Genomic DNA, 12,967 nt, shown 5'->3' with positions numbered 1-12,967 from the left:
TTCTTTTCCTCTGAGGTAATTGCATGACTTTTCCTGCGAAGTCAAGCATCCAGGGGATGGGGATTCGTGACGCTCGATTTCGTACCGAATTCGTAGCGAAGACTCTCTTTGAACCCTTCCCCGGTTCCTGACAGAGCGGTTAGAGTCCTTCACAATCCCCTCCCTAATGGACTTCACCGCCTTCGATGCGGAAAGGAGATGCTGCTTTGTCCTGTGAAAGCGCGACCGACCGCTTTCTGAAGAAACTCGACATCCCAGGATGAGTGTTGAAGACTTCGTCAGCACCAAGACGACCTAGAAGTACACTCCCTCGAGTTACACAAGAACTTCTCCATGGCGCAGGTACTGAAGGCAGGGGTCTGGTACAACCAGACCACCGGCACCTCCTTCTACCTTTGGATATTGCCCACAGGTCCTTGGATCGTTTTCCTTAGGACCCGTGGTGGCTGCTCAACACGTTGTCTAGCTAACCCAGACCCTAGCAGGCTGAACAGCATCGAGTCCTGGTGTGACTGTAAGAATAGATAAGTGAATGAGAGAGTGACTGGCTTCTCTTCCTATCTTTTTCTCCCCCTCTACCTGTGGGTAGAGGGATACGGTCATCACCTTGCTGGATAAGGACGAGATGCCGGTGAGCTACTCGACAGAGCCCCATCCTATCCCTTTCACTAGGGATGGGAGCGAATATCCACCACTTCCTCCTACAAGGGGGGGGAAGTGGATGCCAACAAGAGACAAACCATAACTTTATGTTGCCTCTTGCAAATAGGAACTTGTTCTTGTTTGCTGGTACGAAGAGATACGCTTGCCTCTCTCTTAGTACTTGGTCCGAGGTCTGACCATTGATCCTGCGGTGCACACCCCGATCAATCGGACAGAGGCTTGGATCCCTCCCTCCCCGCTCTTACGACCAGGGAGGCATTCCAATTGGTTGGGCGAACACCAGTCTGTTCACAAAAGACTCAGATTCCTACCCACCAAGAAGTGAGTCTTCCTATTGTAAAAGGACCGAAGGTTTGTATGCCGTGTCGGAACAAATGACAATTTGTCCAAATTGGCATTTTCCTAACTATAGCAAAACCTGAGGTCCTTTGTTTTACACATAGCCCCACCTCATGCCACCCCTCACTCTGCAGTTTTTGCTTGGGCCAAAAGCAAAAGTGATTTGTTTACCTACCAGTCGCGCGCGCGCCTGTCGGACAAGCAGTTAACTACCGAACCCCTTGTTCGAAAGCTTACGACCTATCCAGCTGCCGCTAGTACCTTCCTATTGTAAAAGGACCTCAGGTTTGTATAGTTAGGAAAAATGCAATTTTGGACAAATTGTCATTTTTATCTAATTCTTTTTGTTGGAACTGAATGATATCTTCGGAGAAAGTTAGTGCCAACAATAGAGAGACATGAGCACAATATGTTAACATTATTTTTTTCTCAAATATGAATTTGATGATGTTTTGTCATAGTGATTCTATTTATAGTATGATCCCTTAGGGGGGTAGTGCTGTCAGTACATCTCATGCGGTGCAATGTAGGCAGCGTCCCTTCGGCCCCTAGCTGCAGCTAGTACTTTCATTCCTTTTACTGTACCTCTGTTCATATTTTCTTCCTTCCATCTTACTGTTCACCCTCTCCTAACAATCGTTTCATAGTGCAACTGCGAGGTTTTCTTCCTGTAACACCTTCCAAGCCTTTTACTGTCAATTTCCATTTCAGCACTGAATGGCCTTAGTTGCCCTAGTGCTTGGCACAATGTCAAAAATCTATATAAATCAAATAAAATAAAATCTTTCCAGCATGACATCTTAAAGCAAATTTTTTATATATATAATATTTTCACCACTACCCCACTGGTAATCAGTACTCTGAAGTTTATTGCTTTTAAGTTTGGCATTATTTTTAGTTATTCGGTCTTAATGTTGGATGTTCTTGAAATAATTTATAGTAGTGACAATGCTATTTTTTCTTATAAACTGCTCAGTTTCAAGGATACCTGCTACATCTCTTATGTAAACAAATTTTCTATCTCATCTTGCTGACAGTCTCGAACTAATCTTAATATCACCGAACTATGTACCCTGAATTCCAGTTGTACATCCATCCCCAAAGACCTGAAGTTCTGTGCTCTGTAAAACAATTAGGTATATAGCTGAGAAAGAGTATAAGTGAATTTCATAAGATCCCTATTCCTGAAAAAGGTAATGTTCTCTTTCTCTTGAAATTTTTTTATTTTATAAAAGAAAAGGGAAAAAAATCTGTTAAAGATATGCTCTTTTTACTGCTGTCTTAAGCTGCAAGTTCCCTGGTGCTTGGCTTTATAGTTTTATTTTAATAATCTATACAGTATAAAGATTCTCAACAAGGAATCTGTAAATGATGAAAGCGTTTATAGTCTAGGCTTTATTACTTTCTGCAATAGAAATATGTATGGAACGAGTAATGACGGAGGAAATAGTTTATAGTGATAAATTTTATAAGTTATTCTTATATAATGTTAATATTCATAACCGGAGGGAAGTGGAAAGATCATGTATGAGTGAAAGATTATTATAGAGATTGGTACGTATCTAGAGGCTGGAAGGTAGACTGAAATCTCAGGATTGAGGTGATGTTCACATGTGATGAGAAGGGATGCGGAACTGTAAGTTAGAGATGCTTTAGATAACCTATGGTAGTAACAGAACAAAGACCTGGAGATTTGACCAAGAAAGCATGAAAAGATGTTATAGATGAAGACTATGGGAGTTTAACCCCATAAATGAAAAAGCTGATTTATGAGTGTTTATGATGATGATGAGTACTACAATAAGGCTTGTGAATGCAAGAAAGGGGATGTCATGTACTTGTTCAATAAGAATTTCTTGTATGGATGGCAAAATCTTTTCAGTGATGTGGCAGAACGTCCTATATTAGCCTTCGCCTGAGGGATTTTGGTTACTATTCATATAGTCCTATAAGGGTTAAAAAGATATGTATGATATTTGATTGTATAGAATGTTATAGCCCTTTTAGATTAAGTTGACAACATTTGCAGTCATGCAAATGTCAATCCTTTAGATTCTGATGACAGCAAATATTATCATTACCATAACCTGCATTAGATCAAGGAAATCTATATTAGTGAGCAATAAAATATTAATTTGTTCCGATACGAATACAAACCATCGGTCCTTTACAATAGGAATGTAACTAGCGGCAGCTGGAACGGTCATAAGCTTCGAACAAGGGAGTTCGGTAGTTAACTGCTTGTCCGACAGTGCGCGCACGCGCGACTGGTAGGTGAAGAACCACTTTGCTTTTGGCCGCCGACGGAGACAGACGTGTTGTTCGCTCTCTGCCTGCTTTCGTCGTACACTTTGTATCTTCTTCAAACTTGGTTTGCTTTGTGTTTGATAAAATATTTTAAGTACGTGTGCTTTGTATTTTATTATTATTTAATTATTACGCATTCTTGTGAGCTGGAGACGTCCCCACGTCCCCCCATCAGCTGCAGAGTTTGCCCTGGTGTGGAGGGCCGTAAGTGTGGGGCCTTCCGCTCTCTTCCAGAGGTTGATCCTCATGAATTATGTGCTTGGTGCCGAGGGCGCGAATGCTCTCGGGCCGAGCCCCGTGTTGTGTGTAATAATTGGTCGGAGGAGCAGTGGGTGCTCTATGAGGGTAGGAGAAAGCGACGTAAGCCTGCCAGGGAGTCTTTTCGGAGGGTTCTCCGGCGACGCCCTCGGTTACAGACACGTCGTCTTCCTTCCTGCCGCCATCCCAGCTCTTGTGTATGGCTCCTTTCCCTTTGGGGGGATTTCTCATTTCTTCTCTTCGCCCGATCCGTCGAGCGGAGAGGAGGGGGCAAGATGCCACGACATCCAATTGTACTCGGGGTCTTCTGTTCGTTTGGGGGGACTTGTTCCCCCCATGCGAGGGGGAACCCCTCCTACTAACCCGTTTGTTTTTTGCCTCCTGAGGTGCTCCTGCTGCAGGTGAAGACCTCGGCCAGGTATGGTTCTCGCTGGGTCTCCAGGGTACACCGAGCGTTCAGGGGCTGCTGCATCATCTGGCGGGTGCTGCTCCGGTCACCCATGGACCGGTGACCACCGTCTCGACCCCAGGGTATGCCGCCCCTCCTCACCTGGTCTACACTCAGAATGTGGCTTCGGTGACTCCTTCGGCTGTTGTGCAGGCTCCGATTGCTGCCCTCTGAGGAGGGGCGTGCCTCCTCCACCCAGGTTCATCGCTCTCCCCCAGCCCCTGACTTTCGGTGCCCTAAGAGTTCGCCCCTGGATCTGCCACCGGTACCCAGGATGTCGTTGGCTGCTGCCCCGTCTCCTGCCGTACCTGTTTTGCCTGCCGTACCTGCCTTGCCTAAGCCAGCCCCTGCCGACGTCATTCCTGCCCGTGGTGTTGCTGCCCCAGTCGCAGGTCCTTCTGGACAGGTGCAGCCGGGCCGTGTTGCTTCGGCAATAGCCCCGGCTCTGGAGGACCTGATGTCTATCCTGAGGTAGCTGATGAAGAGGAATGTGTCGTCGTCGTCTTCTTCGTCGTCGCCTGCTGCCGCCTCTTCCCCTTCGACTTCCAAGGCTTCCAAGCCAAGGAAGAAGGAGGCTGCCTCCTTCCTCCCTAAGAAGTCTCCTTCGGGAACTTCTAAGGGCCTGTCTCACTCCGGTGGGATGGGGGGTTCTTCCGCTGGTCCTCCTGCTCCTTCTGGAGCGGGGCCAGTCTCTCCTTCTGCAAGGAAGAAGAAGACGAGGACCAGAGGGGTACCGGCTAACACCGGTACTTCCTTGCCTGGTGCTAGAAGTCCTACCTCTACATCAGGTTCCGGCTTGGCCTCTCGTTCACGAGAGGTACCGAGTGTACGGTCTCCTGTGGGCGACCGTACAGCCAAGGCTCAGGCTTCTGAGTTTGCTCGGCGCCAGGACCAAGGCACGGGGCGGAAGGCTGGCGAGAGTCGCTGAGGTGACTCTCGCCAGGCCAGCGATCGCTTTCATAGCGAGCCGCAGGCTACCAGGGTTGCCGTGACGGTCCCAGACTGGCCACGGGCTGAGGCTGGGAAGAGGTCCCCTCCATCGCAGGAACCAGCCCCGGCTGGTTCCAGCGGTTCGACGCGCCTAGAGGATAGGCACCGGTCTCACCGCAACAGTGGTCTCTGCAGGTCTCCTGGCCACTGCTCCCATCGGGACCGGACGGGTAGGAAGACCAGCAGCAGCTCCTCTGACGCACGGGACCGGGGCCGTTGTTCTCGGTCCAGCCGCTCTCCCCAGAAGAGCCGCGCGACCAGGCCTGCAGCTCAATCGCCACCTCGGGTTGGCAATCGCCTGCAGCCTCCCAAGCACACCGGTTCTGCCAGTGAGCGAGGGGGGAGCGTCAAGTTTTCCTCTCCGGTTCCTTCAACATCCTCGGACTACACTGGGAAGGGCGAGGCGACACGGAGTAATCATGAGGGGCGCGCTCCTCACGGTCCCGCCACGATGCCCTACGAGCCAGGCACGGTCTTAGGACTGACCAGGTCGTATGCGCAAGTGGCAGGAGGAGACCAGGAGGAGTCTGCTGCTGTTCCTCCTTCTGAAGGAGGAGGGTCTCGAGAGGCGTTCTTGCTGGAGGGGCTTGACAGTCCAACTCCTCAAGACGCAGTCACTCCCGAGATCCAGAGGTCGTTTGCACAGGTTATTGCGCTGATTCGTCAGCACAACGACCTCAGGGAAGGATCGCTGCTCCCACCTTCTGAGCCCACGTCCTGGCTCGAGTCGTTCTGGGGGCCTAAGAAGGAACCCAAGACGACGGTGGGTCTGCCGCAATCAGAGCTGGCCGACTCGGTGCTGGGCCAGGTGGACTCGCTTGTCTCCGGACAAGAGGGTTCGCTACGTTCTGGTAGGTCGTCCAAGCTACTTCCCCCCGCCTCTACTGCGACAGAGGAAGTTCTACGCGCCTTCAGAGGATCCGATGCCGCCCAAACAGGTTAACCCATAGCTAGCTAGGCTAACTCCGGGGGTGTCTCTGCTGCAGCTCCTGTTGGAGAACTTGTGGTTCTCACAACAAGAGGCACTTGCACTGAAATCCACCGCCATGGCGGCTTTCCAGGCAGTCTTCTAGCTGGACCTGTGGTCCCTCACAGTGTCCAAGGTCGCGGCCACCTCGTGAATTATCACTCCTGAAGGTGACCCGGCTGTCGGGAGGCTATACCAGTCTGGGGGTAGGGCCATCTCCTACCTCGCGCACCAGACGGTAAACCTGTGAAACAACCTGGTACTTCAGCGTAGGGACGCAGTCCTCACCCGAGTGTCCAGGGCGGCTGGGCGTCAGGCGGTATTGGGTCTCCGCAACGGACCAGTGCGGAGTTCCTCTCTCTTCCCAGGAGAAATGGTGACGCTGCGGTGGAACGACGGCGCACTGATGACATTGACCGTCTGGTACACCAGGCAGGCTCAAAGGCTTCTGGGCAGCCTCGATCGACTGCAGCTAAACCCAAGAGCTTGGTTAGTGCTTCCTCGGCTGCCAAGACGATTGCATCGTTGAAGCCCCGAGGAAAGACTCTGCCTTCGACTTCTGCCAGGGGCGATCGCAATCAGCCCCCCTCCCAGCCCTCCATTCCACGAGGAGGAGCCGGGAAGAAGTCGAAGAGAGACGGGAAACGCTAGGGACGGCGTTCCCCCCTCACCTGCTGCCAGAAGTGGGGGGTTGCCTGGCGAGCCATTGGGCAACATGGCAGCGCTACGATGTGGAGACCTGGATAGTAACATCCTTCGGGAGGGTATCTACTACCCTTCGAGTCTCGGCCACCCCTCACCTCCAACCCAGTCCATCTTCAGACCTACATTCCTGGAACATCAAGGGACGTAGTGCTTCGACAGGAAGTGCAAGCCATGCTGGGCAAGGAAGCTGTAGAGATCGTCAGGGATTGGTCACCGGGCTTCTACAGCCGTTTTTTCCTGGTGGAGAAGTCTTTGGGGGCTGGCGCCTGGTGGTAGATCTCTCTCCCCAGAACCGATTTGTTCGCCAGTCTCGGTTCACGATGTAGACAGCACGTTCCGTCTGTGCTTGACTCTATCAGGGAGAACGATTTCATGCTTTCGGTGGATTTGAAGAACGCGTATTTCCAGATACCTGTCCATTAATCCTCCAGGAAGTACCTCCGCTTCATCCTCGACGGGACGGTGTACCAATTCAGGGCACTTTTGCTTCGGTCTCTCAGCCGCCCCTCAGGTGTTCACTCTGATGTCTGCTTGGACCCACTCGTCAGGGATATGTCTTCTGAGGTATCTTGACGACTGGTTAGTCCTGGCGAGCTCCCGCTCACAGTTGCTACGGGACAGGGATCGACTCCTCGAGTTCTGCCGCAATCTGGGGATCGTGGTGAACTTTGAGAAGCCTGACCTCGAACCCAAGCAGAGGATGAAGTACCTGGGTATGCTGATCGACACGGTAGCAGGGCGAGCCTTCCCCGCGGACTCGCCAATCAGCAGATTCAGGGAGGCAGCCGACTGGTTCCTGTCTCGGCAGGAACAGTCAGCTCAGCAGTGGCAGGTCGTGATCGGCCACCTCTCATCACTCGTGAAGTTAGTCCCTCATGGGCGTCTTCACCTGCGGTCTCTTCAGGGAGACTAAAGGAGAGTTGGTCACAGGCAAAGGACCCACCGTACTTCCGTGTGTCCCTCACGGAGGAGGTGAGGCAGGACCTACACTGGTGGCTGGACCAGTTGACGTTGCAGGTGCACGAGTGGGCCGCGGCTCACTCGATAGAGCTGTCAGCCAGGCAGAGGAATGTAGTAGCAGACAAGCTCAGCTGTCGGGATCAGGTGATATTCGGTCCTACACCCAGACGTGTTGGAAAGGCTCTTCAACCTATGGGAGCGTCCAGTCGTGGATCTGTTTGCCACCCAGCACAACAGAGAACTTCAGGTTTCATACAATCAACTTACCTGTCCGATATATACATAGCTAAGACTCCGTCGTCCCCGACAGAAATTCAAATTTCGCGGCACACGCTGCAGGTAGGTCAGGTGATCTACCGTCCTGCCCTGGGTGGCAGGATTAGGAACCATTCCCGTTTTCTATTCATATTTTCTCTGTCGCTTGGAATGTAAACAACGTTTGCAGTTCCTCCTGACTTGATTTTTGGATTTCATCGCCATCGATCTTCTGGGCTATCTTTTGCAGTGAAGTACTGGATCTTTGGTTCGGCATACGCATATTAATTTGTTTTAATAACTTTGGCTTCGAAAATTTAGAAGAATTGTTTACGTGTAACTACCGAACTTTTCGGTAGACACTCACATAGGTTGCAAGAAGGAAAATTTTAATATTTATTCATAATAATGTGTAGTAAATGTTAGAATTGATTGAGCTATCTTCCTTCTTGAGGAAGTCAGGAATAGAATTAGTTACGCTTCCTTTAGAAGTTTTTATAGCTGTCGTACTAACGAGCAGTTAGAGCATTAACAATACTAGTAGTGTTGTATCCTCATCTCCTTCTTACTTCACAGAATCTTCAAATTCATATTGCAATTTGAAGACAAAGGAATGTAGCTCAAAATACGAGCTATTGAAAGGTAAGAAGTGATTTTAGGTTCACAGTGCAGTGGAGGGTGCGTTCTGATCGGCTCTGTTTCACTCCCAGGCCTAGACCTCTTCCAAGCTCACATACCCAGAGGAGAAGGAAAGTCGAAAGCCTTACGGAGGTTATGGAGAATCCCCACCGATCGGGCGTTCCCTCGGCAGGATCTGTAAAACGTCCCAGACTGCCAGGGATAGCCATTGGAAAGGCATCCTTTAAAAAGTGCGTCTCTTCTTCCGTTTCTTCATCTTACATCCGAAAACACGAAGAATGTACATGTTTGGAGTTCGGACGATCTGGCTCGTTCTCTGAAAACTAAGAGAACACTGAGCGAGAGGCTGAGAGCCAGCCAGCAAGCTAGCGTGAGCCACGTTCCAACAGCCAGCAGCGAGCCGCGTTCCAACAGACTAGCACGAGCCGCGTTCCAACAGACTAGCACGAGCCTCGTTCATACAGATAAACGCGAGCCGCGTTCCAGCAACTGAGCGCGAGCCGCGTTCCAGCAACTGAGCGCGAGCCGCGTTCCAGAACTTTTTTCTTGGCGCAAGGCGCCTTCAAAGAGAAAACAGACGGCTAGACTGAGGAGCCTTATAGTAGAGTGGCAATCAGAAGGATGCTTCCATTGAACGTTTACTGGCAAGAGGCTCGTATAAGAAGACTAGAGGCGCTCGGAACTATCAGGGCGCACGGGACCTTCCACGCAAGCGGAACGTTCCAGGAGCGAGTCTCCTTTCTAGCGTGCGGAACATTCCAGGCGTGCGGAACTATTCAGACGCCAGGCGCTAGGCGCAAGGATCCAGACGCCAGGCGTCAGAATATTCCAAAATCTTCATTTGAGTTTTTCAATTTGAGCAACTTTCCCCTGGCAAATGTGCAAGATGTCGCACAGGCGGCCGTTGCTTTTGTCAGAAGGATTCTGATACTAAGAGAAGCCCCTTTTCATTATTCAGAAGACTCCTGTGTTAGGCAGTTCTTCTCAATGCGGACTCTCTCCTTCATCCATGCTCTTCCCTCGTTTTGAGGAGGCAAGAGCTTTGGGAGTTTTTCTTAATAAGAATCTCATCGACGTTTGGGTATGATGGCGGATAGGAAATATCTCAGACAGTCCTCTGCAGCTGTATACCAGGGAAAGTGGTCCGTCTTCAGAGCCACTCTTCAGCAGGTAGCGGATTTCCTCGTTTTCCTTCGCCGAGAGAAGCTCCTCTCCGTCTCTGCAGTTAAGGGATACAGAGCCGCCCTGGCCCTAGTCCTTAAACTGTGAGGAGTGGATATCTCCTCCTCCTTCGAGATCTCCCTCCTAATGAAGAGCTTCGAGAGGTTTGCCCACCCAGGGAACTCAGGCCCCCAGGGTGGGATGGGACTCTCGTCCTTAGGAGTTTGACTCGAAGACCCTTCGAGCCACTCTGAGAGTCGTCAGACAGGGATATGACCCTCAAGACCCTTTTCCTGCTGGCCCTGGCATCGGCGAAGAGAGTATGGGAACTTCATGGTCTTTCCTTCGACATTAAGCATTCTAGGGGACGGGGATCCGTGACGCTCCATTTCGTCCCGAACTTTGTAGCGAAGACTCAGAATCCTTCGGTCCTTGATGACCGGTTCGAGTCTTTCATGATCCCCTCTCTGAAGGACTTCACTGATAATGATGCGGATGAGATGCTGCTTTGTCCTGTGAGAGAGCTATGGCGCTATCTGAAGAGAACTCGACACCTCAGGCCTGAGTGTTGACGCCTCTTCGTTAGCACCGGGGTTATCAAGAAAGAAGTTTCCAAGAGCACTCTTTCTTTCTGGCTGCGTGAGGTGATTAGGAGGGCGTACGATGCGGATGGTAGTGACAACACCCATACCTTTCGTCCGAGAGCTCATGAAGTCAGAGGTATTGGTCCAACCCTTGCATTCCGCAAGAACTACTTCATGGCGCAGGTTCTGAAGGCAATGGTTTGGGCCCACCAGACCACTTTTACTTCCTTCTACCTTCACGATATTACCCACAGGTCCTTGGACACCTTTTCCTTGGGACCTGTGGTGGCTGCTCAACAAGTTGTGTAGCCTACCCAGCACCCAAGTGGACAGAACAGCATCGCATCCTTGTGTGACTGCATGAATGGACGAGTGAAAGAGAGTGTGACTGGCTTCTCTTTCTCCTCCGTTCTTCCTCCTCTACCTGTGGGCAGAGGGCCGCGGTCGTCAGTACGCTGAACAGGAAACAGATGCAGGTAAGCTACATGACTGAGCTTCATCCTATCCCTTTCAGTAGCGATAGGAGTGTTTATCCATCATTCCCCAACAAGGGGGGAGTGGAAGCCAACAAGAGACAAACCCATGACTTCATTTTGGCTCTTGAAGTAGGAACTAGTTATTGTGTTTCTGCTATTTATAAGAGGTACGCTTGCCTCCCTCTTATAAATTGGGTCCAGAAGTCTGACCACTGATCCTGTGGTGCACACCCCGATCAGCTGGGCAGAGGCTAGGATCCCTCCCTTTGTTCTTGAGACCAGGGAGGGAACCAAGTTCGGACGAACACCAGTCTGTTCATCAAAGACTCGGATTCCACCCACAGATAAGTGAGTCTTCCTATTGTTAAAGGACCGAGGGTTTGTATATGTATCGGAACAAATAACAATTTGTCGAAAATTGTATTTTTCCTAGCTATACAAACCTGAGATCCTTTACACATAGTCCCCACCTCATGCGCCAACTGCCGGACAAGTAGTTAACTACCGAACCCCCTTGTTCGAAGCTTACGACCGGTTCAGCTGCTGCTAAGTACCTTCCTATTGTTAAAGGACCTCAGGTTTGTATAGTTAGGAAAAATACAATTATTGACAAATTGTTATTTTGCCACTACCCAAACCTCAACCTTTAGTAAACGATAAGTGTTGGATATGAATTGTAAAATGAAATTGTCATAATTTTTCAAATATACAGTTGCCATGTTTTTGTATGATAGTCAAGATTTTGGTCTCGTTCCTTGTAAAACATTGACTATGTATAACTAGGTAGTTAATTTAGTTGTTGTATAAGCATCACACACTTATCTCTAGGATCATAAGGTTATTTTTCATGAACTGACTGAAGAAGTTATCAGGTACACTTTTCGGAATTGAAAATTACCCTTTCAAGATTTTTCATTCCATAAAATGAATGTTCAGAAAAGCAAGGATGGTACTAAGTACATGCATTAGTATGCTAACTTTCAAGGCTTTGGCAAGTTTTACTTTAAGCTGGTATTTTTTATTATTGTTGTCATTTTTATGATACATATTAACATTGGGGTTGTTGGGGTTGTTATTCCTAACTTGATTTACTTTTACTTCTTAAATGATATATTATTTCATTGCAGTACTACTATTATGTCTTAAGTGATATATAGCATTGCAATACATGTGGCATTGTTAGTTCTCCAAATTATCTGGTAGCATTGTTTCAAAAATTTCTAGCAGTAATGTATTATGTATTGATTTTTCAGGAATAGTTTTTGTCTGTGACAGAATATCTTTTATGTGAAAACAGACTACTCTTTGTGGAGCCTTAGTGGCTGCATTGCAATTCCAGCAATGATGAGACTTTTGACAGAACACTTCTAGTGAAAATTCAGATAAGATAATCATGCCATTTGGTTCTGAAATTTATTCATAAGCCATTAGGAAGAAGACTTCCTCCTCTGAAAAAATTGATTGAATTTATATTTGTACCATATGGCCCCAAAAACAGTGTTGCTTTGTTTTAGAGTGTGCCTGAAAGTGAATCTTCATGGAACTTGATCATATGGAATCTGTTTTGTGGAATTTCCGTTACTCTTGCAGTTCAGAACAATAACCACACTGACGCCCTCTCACAGAACACATACCCCTTGCATTCATTGTTTCATTTTAGTTATTAGGTTGCTGAACCATTGTCATACTTAGATTTTTGTCCCTCAGTCTATAAGAATTAAAACCATTCCAAAGATTTACTATCATGAAACCACCTATTAACTTCATATTAGTTATGTCCATGTTTTTGTACTGCTGATCCTGCCCTGCATTCCAGTTTGCAGTACAGTAGTCAGTGATTAGTTTTTGGTGTCCCATGTCGTTTTGACGTTACGTACATGGATTCATTACTGCTTTCGTTAATGCATTGTCCCTTCACTCTGTAATGCAAGTTTTGTAACGTTAACCACTGAACTCTGCTAAATACATCCTTGTAGATTGGATATTTATAGCTAGTAGAGTTTATGGTCACAAATTCCACTTATAAAAGGGAAGCTGCACGAGAAATCCAGATTCTTCATTTTACTTCTTAGCTGATCAGTTGTCACCCTCAGCTAATCACCATGACTCTTAGTGCAGAATATCAGTGGTAAGTACTGTTTTTTTATATTTTCATTGGTATTTCCTGTAGTCTGCTTTATGTCCCAAACTTTGGGTTTTTTTTATTCTGGGTTTG

General features: G+C 48.4%; 1 protein-coding gene across 2 annotated transcripts in view; it reads left to right on the top strand.

Annotated features, from left to right (window-relative positions):
* LOC135216398 (signal peptide peptidase-like 3) overlaps window positions 1–12,967 on the top strand; it is a 190,543-nt gene that overhangs the window by 15,693 nt on the left and 161,883 nt on the right. The window contains exon 2 of one of the 2 annotated variants that reach the window (XM_064251684.1): window positions 12,006–12,880. The exons of the other annotated variant lie outside the window; for it this stretch is intronic. Coding sequence (XP_064107754.1) covers window positions 12,855–12,880 — 26 coding nt within the window. The 5' untranslated portion in view covers window positions 12,006–12,854. The remainder of the gene's footprint in view (window positions 1–12,005; window positions 12,881–12,967) is intronic. 2 annotated transcript variants of the gene reach the window in all.

This window comes from Macrobrachium nipponense, chromosome 6 (assembly GCF_015104395.2).
Source record: "Macrobrachium nipponense isolate FS-2020 chromosome 6, ASM1510439v2, whole genome shotgun sequence".
NCBI classification, from domain to species: Eukaryota; Metazoa; Arthropoda; class Malacostraca; order Decapoda; family Palaemonidae; genus Macrobrachium; species Macrobrachium nipponense.
This window is presented reverse-complemented; position numbering and strand designations above follow the sequence as displayed.